At 40.0% G+C, this 14434-nt stretch overlaps 1 protein-coding gene across 6 annotated transcripts in view; it reads left to right on the plus strand.

Annotated features, from left to right (window-relative positions):
* Positions 1-10340, plus strand: part of LOC128624023 (dynein axonemal assembly factor 11-like) — a 34164-nt gene extending 23824 nt beyond the window's left edge. For 2 of the 6 annotated variants that reach the window (XM_053651288.1, XM_053651290.1), the window contains exon 14: positions 8563-8688. Coding sequence is in view for 3 of the 6 variants with exons in the window: in XM_053651291.1 (XP_053507266.1) it covers positions 8563-8752 (190 nt within the window). In the remaining 3 variants the exon portion in view is untranslated. Of the gene's footprint in view, positions 1-597; positions 611-8562 lie in introns of those variants that run through there. The other 4 variants (XM_053651292.1, XM_053651293.1, XM_053651289.1 and 1 more) reach the window with 3 other exon arrangements.
* The last annotated feature ends 4094 nt before the right edge of the window (positions 10341-14434 follow it).

Consider the following 14434-nt stretch of genomic DNA (forward strand, 5'->3'; position numbering starts at 1 on the left):
TATTATTATTACTACTACTACTACTACTACGTAAACTATAATGTAACGTGTACAGACTGAAGCTTGATTGCAAATAGATTTGATACCAAAAAATTGCTAAGGGAGGATGCACCCCTTGCCTGGCATGAATCATTATGCATGTTACATTGTAGTCCCTTTTTTAATATTCAGTTTCATTGCCAGATGTGCAAATGTGGAATTTACCCTTACAATCCTGTGTAATCCTATTAAATTATCATAAATAGCAGCCAAGCAAGCACTTGCTCTGTTTATATAGTGGATGAACATATTGGAAGGCTATATAAAAAAAGTATTTCCCCCAATCCTGAGTTCTTATGTGTGTATCTCATACTAAATAGTTTTAGTTCTTCAAACAAAATACAACATAAAACAAAGGCAACAATATTGTCTGTATTGTAAACAGACAATACAGTTATTATTATTTTTTATTGAAGCAAAAAATGTTATTCAACACCTGTCACCAATGTGAAAAAGTAATTGCCCCCTTAAACTTAAAATCTGGTTGTGCCTCCTTTAGCAACAATAACTACAACCAAGATAATGATAACTGGAGATCAGTCTTTCACTTACTTCTAGGACTAAGATTTACTCCTGTGCTTTGGAAAATTGTCTTGCTGCATAATCCAGTTGAACTTGAGTTTCAACTTATGGACCAAAGACTGGACATTCTTCTTTAAGATTTTGTGGTAGGGAGCAGAATTCATGTTTTCCTCAATTATTGCAAGGTCCAGACATTCTCCTTTAGGATTTTCTGGTGGAGAACAGAATTGATGTTTCCCTCAGTTATTGCAATTGCCCAGGCCTTGAAGCAGCAAAGCATCCCCACACCATCCCACTTCCACCACCATGCTTGACCATAGGTATAATGTTCTTTTTGTGTTTGGTTTATGCCACATGTAAAGGGACCCCTGTCTTCTAAATAGTTCCACTTTCGACTCATCAGTCCATAGAATATTCTCCCAAAAGGTCTGAGGATCATCAAGGTGTGTTTTGCCCAGTGTCTTTCTGAAAGTGGAGTCATGAACAGTCACTTTTATTGATGCAAGAGAGGCCTGTAAGTCCTTTGATGTTGTCCTTGGGTCTTTTGTGACTTCCAGGATGAGTCATTGCTGTGCTCTTGGATGAATTTTGGAAGGTTAGACACTTCTGGGAAGGTTCACTACTGTGTTGAGTTCTTCCATTTGGAGGTAATAGCTCTCACTGTGGTTCTTTGGCATCCCAGAGCCTTTGAAATAGCTTTGTAACCCTTCCAAGTCTGATGTATTTCAGTCACCTTCTTCCTCATTGTTTCTGGAATTTCTTTCAATTTTGGCATAGTGTGTTACTGGGTAAGACCTTTTAACCAACTTCATGCTGTTGAAAAGTTCTATTTAAGTGTTGATTTGATTGAACAGGGTTTGCAGTAATCAGGCCTGGTTGTATCTAGTCCAGCTGAACCCCATTATGAATGCAGTTTCAAGTAACTTTGGGGGCACATACATTTTCACACAGGCCCAGTTGGTATTGGATAACGCCTTTGCTTCAATTAGTAACATTATCATTTAAAAACTTTATTTTGTGTTTATTCAGGTTGCCATTGTTTTATCTTAGATTTTGTTGAAATTTCTGAAACAATTTATTGTTTTTATTTATAAAAACAATTTATAAATTTGTTATCTGTTAACAATTTATGAGTCATACTGGGTTAGGGCTTCGACTAGCCAAGGGGAGCACTGGGAGGCAGCAGGGTGTTGAGTAATAAGAATGACTCAGGGAAGAAACTGTTGTGCAGTCTGGTGATGGTGGCATGGATGCTCCTGTAACTTCTGCCAGATGGCAGGAGGGTAAAGAGTCTTGCATGGACTCTTTACCCTCCTGCCATCTGGCAGTGGTGGGAGGGGTCAACCACAATGCTAGCGGCTTTGCAGATGAGGTGCTTATTTTACAAAGGGTTGATGGTGGGTAGAGAGACCCCAATGATTTTTTCAGCTGCTCTCAAAATCTGCTGTATGTTAGGAAGCTCACTATCATCACTCTGTAGAAGGTGATGAGGATAGGAGGGGGGAAGTTGGCTCTCCGTAAAAAATTAAGCCAATGTTGGGCCTTCTTGCATAGGCAGTTGGTATTGAGAGTCCTGGAAAGGTCCTTTGTCATGTGCACACCAGGAAACGTGGAGCTTTTGACTCTCTCTCCACAGTTGTTCTGTTGATATGCAGTGGTGAGTGGTCTACTTGAGTTCACATGAAGTCAGCAATCAGATCATCTGTCTTATCAATATTGAGAGATAGATGGTTGTCTCTACACAATTCTGCATGCTGGTTGACCTCTGCCCTGTATGCTGACTCATCATTGTTGCTGATGAGGCTCACAACTGTAGTGTCATCAGCAAACTCAATGATGTGATTTGAACTGTACTTTGCAGCACAGTCATGAGTCATAAGTGTCATTAACCAGTTTTAAGTAAGCTGCTAAATCTACAGACCCTGACCTGTCGGTTGCCAAATTACATTATCTTGAACCGTGTACATGGAGATCCAGAGCACTTGATCAACCTTCATTTGGTGTAGTCTGACCCAGAAGTCCTGCCTAGGCCCAATTCGAGCCCTCTGTGTCAATCTGGAGAGAGGAGAAGCAACAGAGACAGATTAGTAGGGGTGCAGAAAGATTGGTTCATCAGGGGTCCTGTTCCACAGAGTGCCACAGGCTGTGGCAGCTACTTTTGGCACCATGCTAAGGTCTCGGATGCGGAGGACAACATGCAAGCCCTGTGTGCAGAAATGTGTTCCTTGGCCAGTGGGATGGCTTCAGCCAGAGTGTTGACTTGGTGTCACTGGAGATACCAGTATCTGTATTGCATGTGTTTAAACTTGTCAAAGACCTTTGTATGTATTCATTTTTGTATGTGGACATTCTCCTCAGTCTTTTCCCTTCTGACAGCACCCCTCTCACTGTCTTCAAAGCCTTCAACCTACCCTCTGACAAGCTGTAGTCCTCTTGCCTTCTTCCTCTTCTGAATTTGTTCTCCCTGATATTCAATATCTGCCCTCCCACACACAAGGGAGGAAACATCCTGAACCTGGTCTTCAGTCACCCCTATGCAGCTACAGACATCAATGCTACCCCACTCCACATCTCCAATCATCGCTTGGCATCCTACACCATCACCTTCCATATCCTGCCTAAAATCTGCTATCAATATTTCTCTCCCACTTGCTGAAACCTCCACTCAATCTCCCCTTCCTCCATAACATCCTGCACCCTATCATCCCTTCCAGACTCTGACTCCTTTTCCTCCATTCTGCACAAGATCTGCACCAGCTCCACAACATCTTTTCCTCACTACTTACATTTACATTTACATTTATTCACTTAGCAGATGCTTTTATCCAAAGCGACTTACAAATGAGAAAGATACAAGCAAAGCGATAACAAGCAGAGAACAATACAACAAGTGCTACCATACAAGATCTATTAATTGAATTCCAGAAGAAGCAAAGTGCAGAGTAGAGGTGTAAGTGCATTTTTTTTTTTTTTTTTTTTTTTTTTAAATTATGAGTTGGTTAGGTGTTCATAGAAGAGGTGGGTCTTTAGCTGTTTTTTGAAGATGGTGAGAGATTCTGCGGTCCGGATTGAGATTGGAAGTGCATTCCACCACTGAGGAACAGTTAGTGTGAAGGTTCTCGAAAGGGACCTTGCGCCACGCTGAGTTGGAACTGCTAAACGTCGGTCGCTAATCGATCGCAGATTGCGAGAGGGAACGTAGGCCTTCAGGAGAGAGTTGAGGTAGGAGGGTGCTGTTCCTGACAAGGTCTTGTAGGTGAGCATCAAGGCCTTGAACTTGATGCGGGCAGCTACAGGAAGCCAGTGGAGGGAGATGAAGAGGGGTGTGACATGGGTTCTCTTGGACTGGTTGAAGACGAGGCGCGCTGCAGCATTCTGAATCATCTCAAGGGGTTTGATGGAGCTGGCTGGGAGGCCTGAAAGCAGTGAGTTGCAGTAGTCCAGTTTAGAGATAACAAGAGCCTGGACTAGAATCTGTGTAGCCTGTTTGGTGATGTAGGGTCGGATTTTCTTGATGTTGTAAAGGATGAACGTACAGGACCTTGCAGTTGCTGAGATATGGTCTGCAAAGGTCAAGCCGTCATCAAGAATCACCCCAAGGTTCCTGGCCGTCCTGGTTGGCATGAGTGTGAGTGAGCCGAGCTGTACAGTGAGGTTGTGGTTGAATGAGGGACAGGCTGGGATCACGAGAAGCTCAGATTTTGCCAGGTTAAGTTTAAGATGGTTTTCCTTCATCCAGACCGAGATGTCCGAAAGGCAAGCAGAGATGCGTGCAGAGACGGATGGATCGTCAGGCTGGAAGGACAAATGGAGCTGGGTGTCATCAGCATAGCAATGATATGAGAAGCCATGAGACTCAATCACCTGCCCTAGAGATGTAGTGTAGATAGAAAAGAGGAGTGGACCCAGAACTGATCCCTGTGGAACGCCAGTTGTGAGTTGCTGAGTTTCAGAAATACCTCCCCTCCATGATACCTTGAAGGATCTGTCAGAGAGATAGGATTCCACCCAGCGCAGAACCGTTCCAGTGATGCCCAAGCTGGAGAGAGTTGACAGGAGGATCTGATGGTTCACAGTGTCGAAAGCAGCAGAGAGGTCAAGTAGGATGAGGACAGATGATCTAGAGGTTGCTCTTGCTAGTCGTAAGGCTTCAGTGATGGAAAGCAGAGCAGTCTCCGTGGAGTGGTTGCTCTTGAAGCCAGACTGCTTGGTGTCCAGGAAGTTGTTCTGTGTGAGAAAATTTGAGAGTTGATTTAAAACGGCTCTTTCAAGAGTTTTCGAAAGAAAAGCGAGTAGGGAAACAGGTCTGTAGTTGTCAACTATAGCAGGGTTGAGTGATGTTTTTTTTTACTTAACCTGCCAGCTCCTCCTGCTCCATCCTCCCTATCTGCTGAAGACTTTGCCACCTTTTATGATGGGCAGATTGAAAAAAATATGCCAGACCTTTACTCCTACCCCAACTCCTACACTACACATTCAGGATTTCTCATCTCTTTCACTTTTCACATTTTTTTTTCACCATATCAGGTGACGTGGAGGGGATCCACATCTGATCCACGCAGACTCTCCAGTGGTGTTTCACAAGGCTTACATGGTCCTCTTGTGTTCTCCCTCTATATGTGAGGTCATACCCTCACATGGGTTTTCATACGACTACTATGCAGATGACACTCAACTCATATTCTCCTTCCCTCCCTCAGACACCCCTGTTTCCGCTCAGATCTCATCATTTCTGGCAGACATCTCATCATGGATGGCAGCTTATCAGCTGAAACTTAATCTCAGCAAAACTGAACTGCTGATCATCCCTGCTGATTCATCTGCACATCAGGATCTTGTGATCCCCCTGGACAACTCTCAGATCTCACCTTCTGTCACTGCATACAACCTTGGGGTACCCATGGAGAATCAACTGTCCTTTTCCTCTCACATTGCTAATCTGACACACTCGTGCCGATTTATCCTTTTCACCATTAGAAGGATTAGTCCATTTCTATCCACACAGGCCACTCAGGTGCTTGTTCAGACCTTTGTCATTTTGAGGCAGGAATACTGCAACTTGCTCTTTGTCATTCAACCTTTGCAACTGATTGAGAATGCAGCTGCAATACTTGTTTTCAACCTTCCTAAGTTCTCCCACACCACCCCATTGCTACGCTCCCTCCACTAGCTTCCCGTAGCTGCCCTCATTATATTTAAAAGACTGATTCTTGCCTACAAAGCCAAGAATGGACCAGCATCCACCTACTTTAAAGCACTTATTACACCCTGGACTGCACCATTATCCATCCCTCCAATCCTCTAGCACTTCTTGACTGCTCAACTAAATACCTACCTCTTCCTGACCTACTTAAATGAGCACTTTAATTTAAAAAAAATGTGTTGTCTGTTTTCTTACTATTTTATTTCCCCAAGAGTTTTTTTTTAGACTGATAGTATTCTTAGTATGTGACCTAGTGAACCAGTATCTATGTATTTATTGATACATTAAGTTTTCAAATCGCTTCTGTAAGTCGCTCTGAATGAAGACATCTGCTAAATGCCATAAATGTAAGTGTAAATGTTTCAGATTTTAATAATGGCCATAAGTCCTATCAACAGTAATATTATTATGTATGTTATTAACAGTAATAACCTGAAGAAGGTTACAGAGTCATAACTAAAGCAATCTGATCCTCGATTTAATTCATATTATTTTTTTGGCAGCCCTCTCCTTTCTTTCTTTTCCTTTCAATTTTTTTTCTTATGCAGTATTTCTATTTCATTTCCATAATGAAATAGGGGTTCACCTTCTTAGGCAATCTTTCTGTTTTCTCTTTAATTCCCCACTTTGTAGTTGCCTTTAGCAATCAAGCTCAGTCACCTTCACTCCAGTACACAAAATGTCAGGTAGGGTGAGAAGACTACTTACTACTTTCAAGTAGCAAGTTACTAGTTACTTCGGATCTGATTAAAATGAAGGGAAAACCCTGAATCTCAGACTAAATCGAGAACTGTAAGTCTCACCTCTCCTTGAAAGTATGTTCCGTTTATATGATATAAAACCTGGATTCAAGATGAAGCAGCATATGCCAGTCCTGTGATGGGTACAATAACATAGAACCTGTCATTTTCAACACACACACACACCCCAAAAACAAACATTTTCTCAACAGTTGACTTCTTTATTTTCACATGTAAACAGCAGAAACTTGTCAGCATCTGCATTTAAACAAAACAATACAGAACAAAAAAACAGACTATGGAACCAAACAGAAGAGTAATTGTGTGTGTGTGTGTGGAGAGAGAGAGAGAGTGTGAGAGTGTGTGTGTGTGGAGAGAGAGAGAGAGAGAGAGAGAGAGAGAGAGAGAGATAGATAGAGCGCAAATGGAGGATTGGTTCAGGAAGTAAAGTAAGGTCTAACAGCAGATATAATTTAGTTCCTGTTAATTTATTTCAAAGGCCAACAGCCAGAGAGACACCATGCCTACTGTACATAAGAGATGCCATTAAAGAGAGACAGAGAGAAAGTGAAGGAGCAAAGCTGAAAAATATAGATGGATGAGAGAACACAACAATTTTAATGTTACCACCTAATTTTACAATCAAGAGTTGTTAACATAAAAACTTTCTCCAAGTAAAACATCATGTGCTTTTGCCTCAGCAGCTTTTACTTAAAAGCTTTGATGTATGCTACGAAACTAAATAAGTTTTATTCTTCCATTTGTTGGTAATTGTATAACATGGGCTCTATTTTTGTACCAGGGCAAAAGTAATTTGCTGGTTAACATTAGCATGTTGTTAGTTTGGCTGGGCACAAGCCAGTCTTTCCTGTTGCTATGTCTTGTAGGTAATGTGTTATATAAAAGGTGGTGTAAACCCATTTGGTTTAAAAATTTTTAATTTGTAAGCACCACTGAACGTGGTCTGAACATGTCTAGCCCCACCAGACCATGCTTGTTTTTGGTCACTGTTCTTAGTGGTGGTGCTGTGTAGTATATGCAAATGGAGGATTGGTTCAGGAAGTAAAGTAAGGTCTAACAGCAGATATAATTTAGTTCCTGTTGATTTATTTCAAAGGCCAACAGCCAGAGAGACACCATGCCTACTGTACATAAGAGATGCCATTAAAGAGAGACAGAGAGAAAGTGAAGGAGCAAAGCTGAAAAATATAGATGGATGAGAGAACACAACAATTTTAATGTTACCACCTAATTTTACAATCAAGAGTTGTTAACATAAAAACTTTCTCCAAGTAAAACATCATGTGCTTTTGCCTCAGCAGCTTTTACTTAAAAGCTTTGATGTATGCTACGAAAATAAATAAGTTTTATTCTTCCATTTGTTGGTAATTGTATAACATGGGCTCTATTTTTGTGCCAGGGCAAAAGTAATTTGCTGGTTAACATTAACATGTTGTTAGTTTGGCTGGGCACAAGCCAGTCTTTCCTGTTGCTATGTCTTGTAGGTAATGTGTTATATAAAAGGTGGTGTAAACTCATTTGGTTTAAAAAATTTTAATTTGTAAGCACCACTGAACGTGGTCTGAACATGTCTAGCCACACCAGACCATGCTTGTTTTTGGTCACTGTTCTTAGTGGTGGTGCTGTGTAGTATATGCAGAACTGTTTTTCTTAAATCTTGCCGTCACTCACTCCTGAAGGAATTCCCATGATAACTTCTAATGAACAAATTAGTAATTTAGACTATAGTGACAGAAACAGAGATAAAACATTTACTGAAGATAAAGGGCTGAAAGCAGTAAACGTATTGCGCTGCATCCAGTACTCTCCTGTGTTAATCAGTGTAGCCTTTCTTCATCCTGCAAGCTTCATATCAACCAACCACTCCCGTAACTTTTATAGTGGATCTAGCAGGTCATGTGGGATTCCAGTGCATACCTCTAGTGCTGTCAACGCTGGTTTTATTCTGTTTTTTGGTACAGTGATACCTTCTGAGATTTGGCATTGCAGATAATATTTTAAAGATCTCTCTCTCTTTCTCTCTTCTGCTTTCTACAGGGTGATTTCTGGTTGTCAGAGATTAGAAGTTGACCCCAGCAAAAGCTTTGCTGTACAATTGGCCAACATTGTCCCTAAAGAAAACCACACTTCTCATGGTCCCCTGCAGCTCTCCTGGCCTTGTCGATCCCAAGAGAAGCCTGTCTCGAAAGACTTTGTCGATGACCCCGAAGTGCCCCCTCTCATGTGAGAAACACAAAGAAAGGAAGAATTTGAGAGAATGCATGTAACTGTGTATAAACAGTACTTGATAGCAGTTATAAATTCCAGTTTTGGACACTCCAGGCACTGAATGTTTTGGAATTTTGCTAATCAATTCACCAAGACTTATTAAACAGTTCAAAAGCAGAGTTGTGTGAACAGTGAAAATCATGAGATTCCCAAACTTTGAGGATCATTGGTGTAAGTGTATGAGATATTTGGAAAGTCAGCATGTAGACTGACTATTGTTACAACAAATGGTAAAATATTGGTGGTTTAGAGGTTTATAGGGGTTAGTCTGTAGGGGGCAGATTTGGGATGGTAAAAATGACTCTAATTTTAATACCAAAACTGTGAACAGTAGTATTCAGACCTCAAATGTACAGACCTCAAATGTAACAACTGAAAACAGTCATGTCTCAGATACAGTTACAATCAAAATTATTCAACCCCTATTGCAAATCAAGTTTATTGTCAAAATCTACAGACTTTCAGCTGTTTGCAATGAACAAATCAAATAAAAGCAACTGAAATAGTTCAACACAACGAATGCTTCAAGTGGTTTCCCCAAATTCAACTGAAAATGCAACTTATAATGACTTCTCCAGTTTCAAAATTATTCAACCCCCTGAATAGAATCCCTCACAATAGCACAAATATGCAAAACATGTGTTGTCTCAAGCATACCTGATGCAACTAATCAAGGGCTACATTAGTTGCACCAGGTGTGCTTGAGCTGAAACACATGATATACCTGAACTGGCTAGGGGCAAAAAATCATGACAATAAACTTGATTTGCAATGGGGGTTGAATAACCTTGATTGCAACTGTACACATAATTCTGACCTTATACTTAAGCATATTAAGATTCACTGTCTTACAGTTTGATATAACCACTATGTCATGCTGAACTTTATATTTTGGGCTGTAAATACATTCAATAAATCTATGGATTGCCAAGTGGGGCCAATATTAAATACATAAATACAATGACTATTAATTACCTAAGTGTATAGTCCCTTTAAAGACCACAGAAAGGACTTTCATTCACACTAGGATCAGAACAGGTGTGAGTTGCACATGTATAGTATAGTGATAGAATGGAATTCCATTTGTTCACCAAATTGAAATCCCGTAGCATTTTGTTATCTCAAAGATGCACACCAGAATTGGGTTTTCCTTTTGTAGAGCATTCACACCAGTGGGAAGAAGTCACCAGAACTTTTATTTGTTCACACCATAAAATGCAGATTGGAATTGGACCAAGAAGATCCAGTTGCTCTGCGTTAGGTTTACACTGGGAGAATGTCGAAGTGGATTTTTTTCTTTTCCTGTACTTTTTCTGGGCCAGTGAGTTAAGGGTCAGATGAATAAAATATGAAAATGTCACTGAACAGTCAGCCAATCTGAATTATTTACACTCCTCTGTCCCATTCCCATCACTGTGGAATGAAAATCAGATCTGAACTAAGGTTGTTGTTTTTTTTATATGTATATTTTACTTTGTCTCTCATGATTTCTGAATGCCATCCCCATTTCCCACTCATCTCAGACAATTTTATTTGCCCTTCCCTGAGACATTTTGTGTAACCCGCAATACACAGTGGAATCTGTGCTCTCTGCTCTGCCTAGGCCCTGTTGTGCCTAAACTAAACTCCCCTTCCTCTGCACACATACAGTACATACACACCCAGTTCCAGTCAGTAACACTCAGATGTTTGTGATGAGACATATGTACAGACTAGTGATGTCACGAGAACCGATACTTCTGTACCAAGTCGGTACCAACATTCTTAAAACGTGACGGTACTTGTTTTTCTGGAGTAGCCTTGGAACCGATTTTAAGATGGGTACCATGGTTGCAATTCTTCCAAACCTGATTGGGGCAGCAAATACGCGCAAGTGTTTTAGTCGGTCCACAAGTGGTGAAGAACAACAACAATTACAAGCACATGGGAAAAACTACAGAAGTTTAGCTCTGCCGCGACTCGTTGAGAGGAAAGGTGGTATGGAATATGGAAATACTTCACATTCGAGGCGGATGACAACAAACATATAATTGATGCTCTGAAGCCGGTGTGCAACCGATGATATTGTTCATTTCAAACAAAGCGAGGAAACACCTGGAATTTGGCAAAGCACCTGAAAGACGGTCCTATATTATGTTTGTTTGAGGCAGCTGGCATTGTTGCCGTGAATCCAGTTAACGTTATGCTCCATGTAATGTTTGCAATAACCAGTTATTTGTTAACGACGCTAACGCATTGCAATGTTATGAACTACCTCCTAATGGGCCACCATGCATCGCCGTTCAGCCCGTGTCCTGTCAGCTAAATGTAGCTAAATGTCACTAATAATTATTCAAATGTTCATGCTTTTAATAAATCTTTTTGGCCTGCCACCATATCAGTGAATTTAAACTAATGCTTGCATTCAGAGTATAAGGTAGGTGTGTGTGTGTGTGTGTGTGTGTGTGTGTGTGTGTGTGTGTCACACAGACGCACACACACATGCACAGATGCACGTGCACCTCCACTGTAGCCTCCACTCATTGTCAGACAGTGTTTGATGACTAAAATCTCTCTCTCTCTCTTTTTGCCAGTATCAGCCAGAGGACGATGTCCTCCAGGAGAATTTTTTATTAATTTTTTTTTATTTTATTTTTATACCATACCGTGGTATTGACTTTGGTACCGAGTATTGTGTACTTTTGGTGGTATCAGTACCGACTACTAGATTTTTGGTATCGTGACATCCCCAGTACAGACCAGTCAACCTTTTCTGTGTGAATAAACCCAGAGCTGTGTGTGTGTGTGTGTGTGTGTGTGTGTGCGTGTGTGCTCATGTTTGTTTGTGTATATGGTAACCTCATCCAGCCTTGTGTTAGAACCACACCCACTTTGAGCACAGTGAAATATTCCTACAACAGAGACTGCACACTCTCTCACTCTCTGTTAGTGTGTTTGCTAGAATACCCCATCTACTTTGATGTGTGAGATATGAAACAAACATGTTTCAAATATTGATAAAATCTTCTCTCACTCTCACTCACACTCACACACTGCTGCAGCCAGTCAGTCTGTGAGAGTAAAAGACTAGTACCTATAGACATGTACAGGAGTAGAGGAGGATGGAACTAGAGAGTGAAGGATAGAATAAAGAACACAAACAGCACAATAATATACACTTATCGTTTAAAATAATTTAAGGTGATTGTACAGTTGCAATCAAAATTATTCAACCCCCATTGCAAATCAAGTTTATTGTCAAAATGTACAGACTTTACAGACAGTGCTTTCCCCAAATTCAACTGAAAATGTAACTTATAATGATTTCTCCAGTTTCAAAGTTATTCAACCCCCTGAATAGAATCCCTCACAACAGCACAAATTTGCAAAACAGGTGTTGTCTCAAGCACACCTGATGCAACTAATCAAGGGCTTCATAAGTTGCACCAGGTGTGCTTGAGCTGAAACACATGAAATACCTGAACGGACTAGGGGTAGAAAATGTATTAAATAACCTGGACGAGGCAGAAAAAGGAAGCTACCAATGACTGCAAGCAGATTTCTGAGAAGGCAGTTTGTGAAAAACCCTCGAGTGACTGCAAAAGACCTGCAGAAAGACTTGGCGGCAACAGGCACTGAGGTTTCAGTGAGCACAGTAAGGCGCATACTAAATGCAGAAGGTTTCCATGCCAGAACTCCAAGACGTACACCACTACTGATCCAAAAGCACAAGAAAAGTCGACTCAAGATCATATAAATAAACCTCAGGATTCTGTTCTGTGGAGCAATGAAACAAAATTGGAACTTTTTGCCACTATGGATCAGTGGTGTGACTGGAGAAAGAAGAATGAAGAAAGAACACTCTGTCCACAGTCAACCATGGTGGTGGCTTGGTGATGCTCTGGGGCTGATTTGCATCCTCTGGCACTGGAACCCTGCAGCGTGTGGAAGGCAAGATGGACATTTATGCTGATTCAGGAGTTGGGCGCATTACCGCCCCCAAGTGAGCTGCATTGTGTGGCCTGTTGATTCAACCAATCTCAGTCTATCTATCTCTCTCTCTCTCTCACTGAATTTACAGCATTCGCTAGACGAGTCTATTAAAAGTTTCAAAATGAGCTGAATTACAAGGCCGCGATTAACACCACTGAAAAACACACAGAATGCCGAGCTTCCCTTACCATCTGCAGAAATTAGCTTTCATGGCCATCAGGACTGAATGATGTGCACAAACAGTGCATGCTCAATGTGGCGTGCGATCACGCTATAAAAAGAAAGAAACACACTCCTGCATTAGTATAGCTACGTGTGGTGAAATGCAGGAAATAAAGGAAGAAATTGGGAAAAAATGAAGGGAATTAAACGACACACAAAAAACACAAAGAAAAAACATTTAGCGAAATGAAAAAAGGCCCCGGGGGCCTCAACAATTTGGTGTGCCCATCCCTCCCACTAGTATGTTTTCTCTTTCTCACTCTCAGACAACCACACACACACACAATCAATTCCTAATGTGATGTAAGATGTAATTATTAATAAAAAAAGGGGGATATATTCAGAAGTCTGTATTTTTACTGTGTTTTAAAGACATCTTGCAAAAGGGGGGCCTCGGTCAAATGTTAATGCCGTTTGGGGGGCCTTGCCCTGGAAAAGTTTGGGAACCCCTGATCTACGCAAAACTAAAGCAACTAAGGTTATCATATATTTCTACATAAATATATGCTGATATGCAATAATACTTACTGTTTAGAACTTCGGGTTCACAAAAAGTTTGTACATTACCTGAAGTCCAATTTGCAGTTCGCTAGCTGGCCAGATAGTGAGGTAGAAGAGAGGACGCTAACTATTTCACTTAGAGACTACTGGTTTGTATTCGAAAATAGGGCAAAAAAAAAAAAACGTGGAAAAAAAAAACAATGTTCACTTCTTCCACCACCGCCATCTGCAAATTTAACAAAGGAAAAGAAGGCAACACAAGTTACATGTACATTATGATTAGAATTAGAACAATCAGAATTAGATGAACAATTAAATAAAGAAATAATCTTTACTATATAGGCATTTAATATCATGAAGTTTTTTCAAAATCTTCTTAAAAATATAAATTAACATGAAAAGCAAAAATTATTTTGTCATAAATCTTCTAAATGAAAAATAAAATACACTTAATCCTCTGCAGTTTGGTTCTAAGATTAATTGATTCCTTTTTAAAGATGTTTATATTAGGGCTGCAACTAACGATTATTTTCATAATCGATTAGTTGGCCGATTATTATTATTATTATTATTATTTTCGATTAATGGAGGGGGCAAACTTTTAGTACCTTTTTTTTTGTTTATTTAAAATAATATAGTGTTACAAATATAAACTTCAGACTAAAACTTCACACAATTGTTTGTCCAGTTATATAAGACTGAAAAGAACCCAACACACACAGACACATACCAGAATATAAATTATTAATTCAGGACTGTAATTTAATTCTGTGCTTTTTGTGCATCCATAAAAAATATTGCATAAATACTATTATATAATATAAACTAAATTACATAAGTATTTTATTACACACACATTATATATATATATATATATATATATATATATATATATATATATATATATATATATATATATATATATAGGCTGAGATATGTACATATA

This window comes from Ictalurus furcatus, chromosome 20 (assembly GCF_023375685.1).
Source record: "Ictalurus furcatus strain D&B chromosome 20, Billie_1.0, whole genome shotgun sequence".
NCBI lineage: Eukaryota > Metazoa > Chordata > Actinopteri > Siluriformes > Ictaluridae > Ictalurus > Ictalurus furcatus.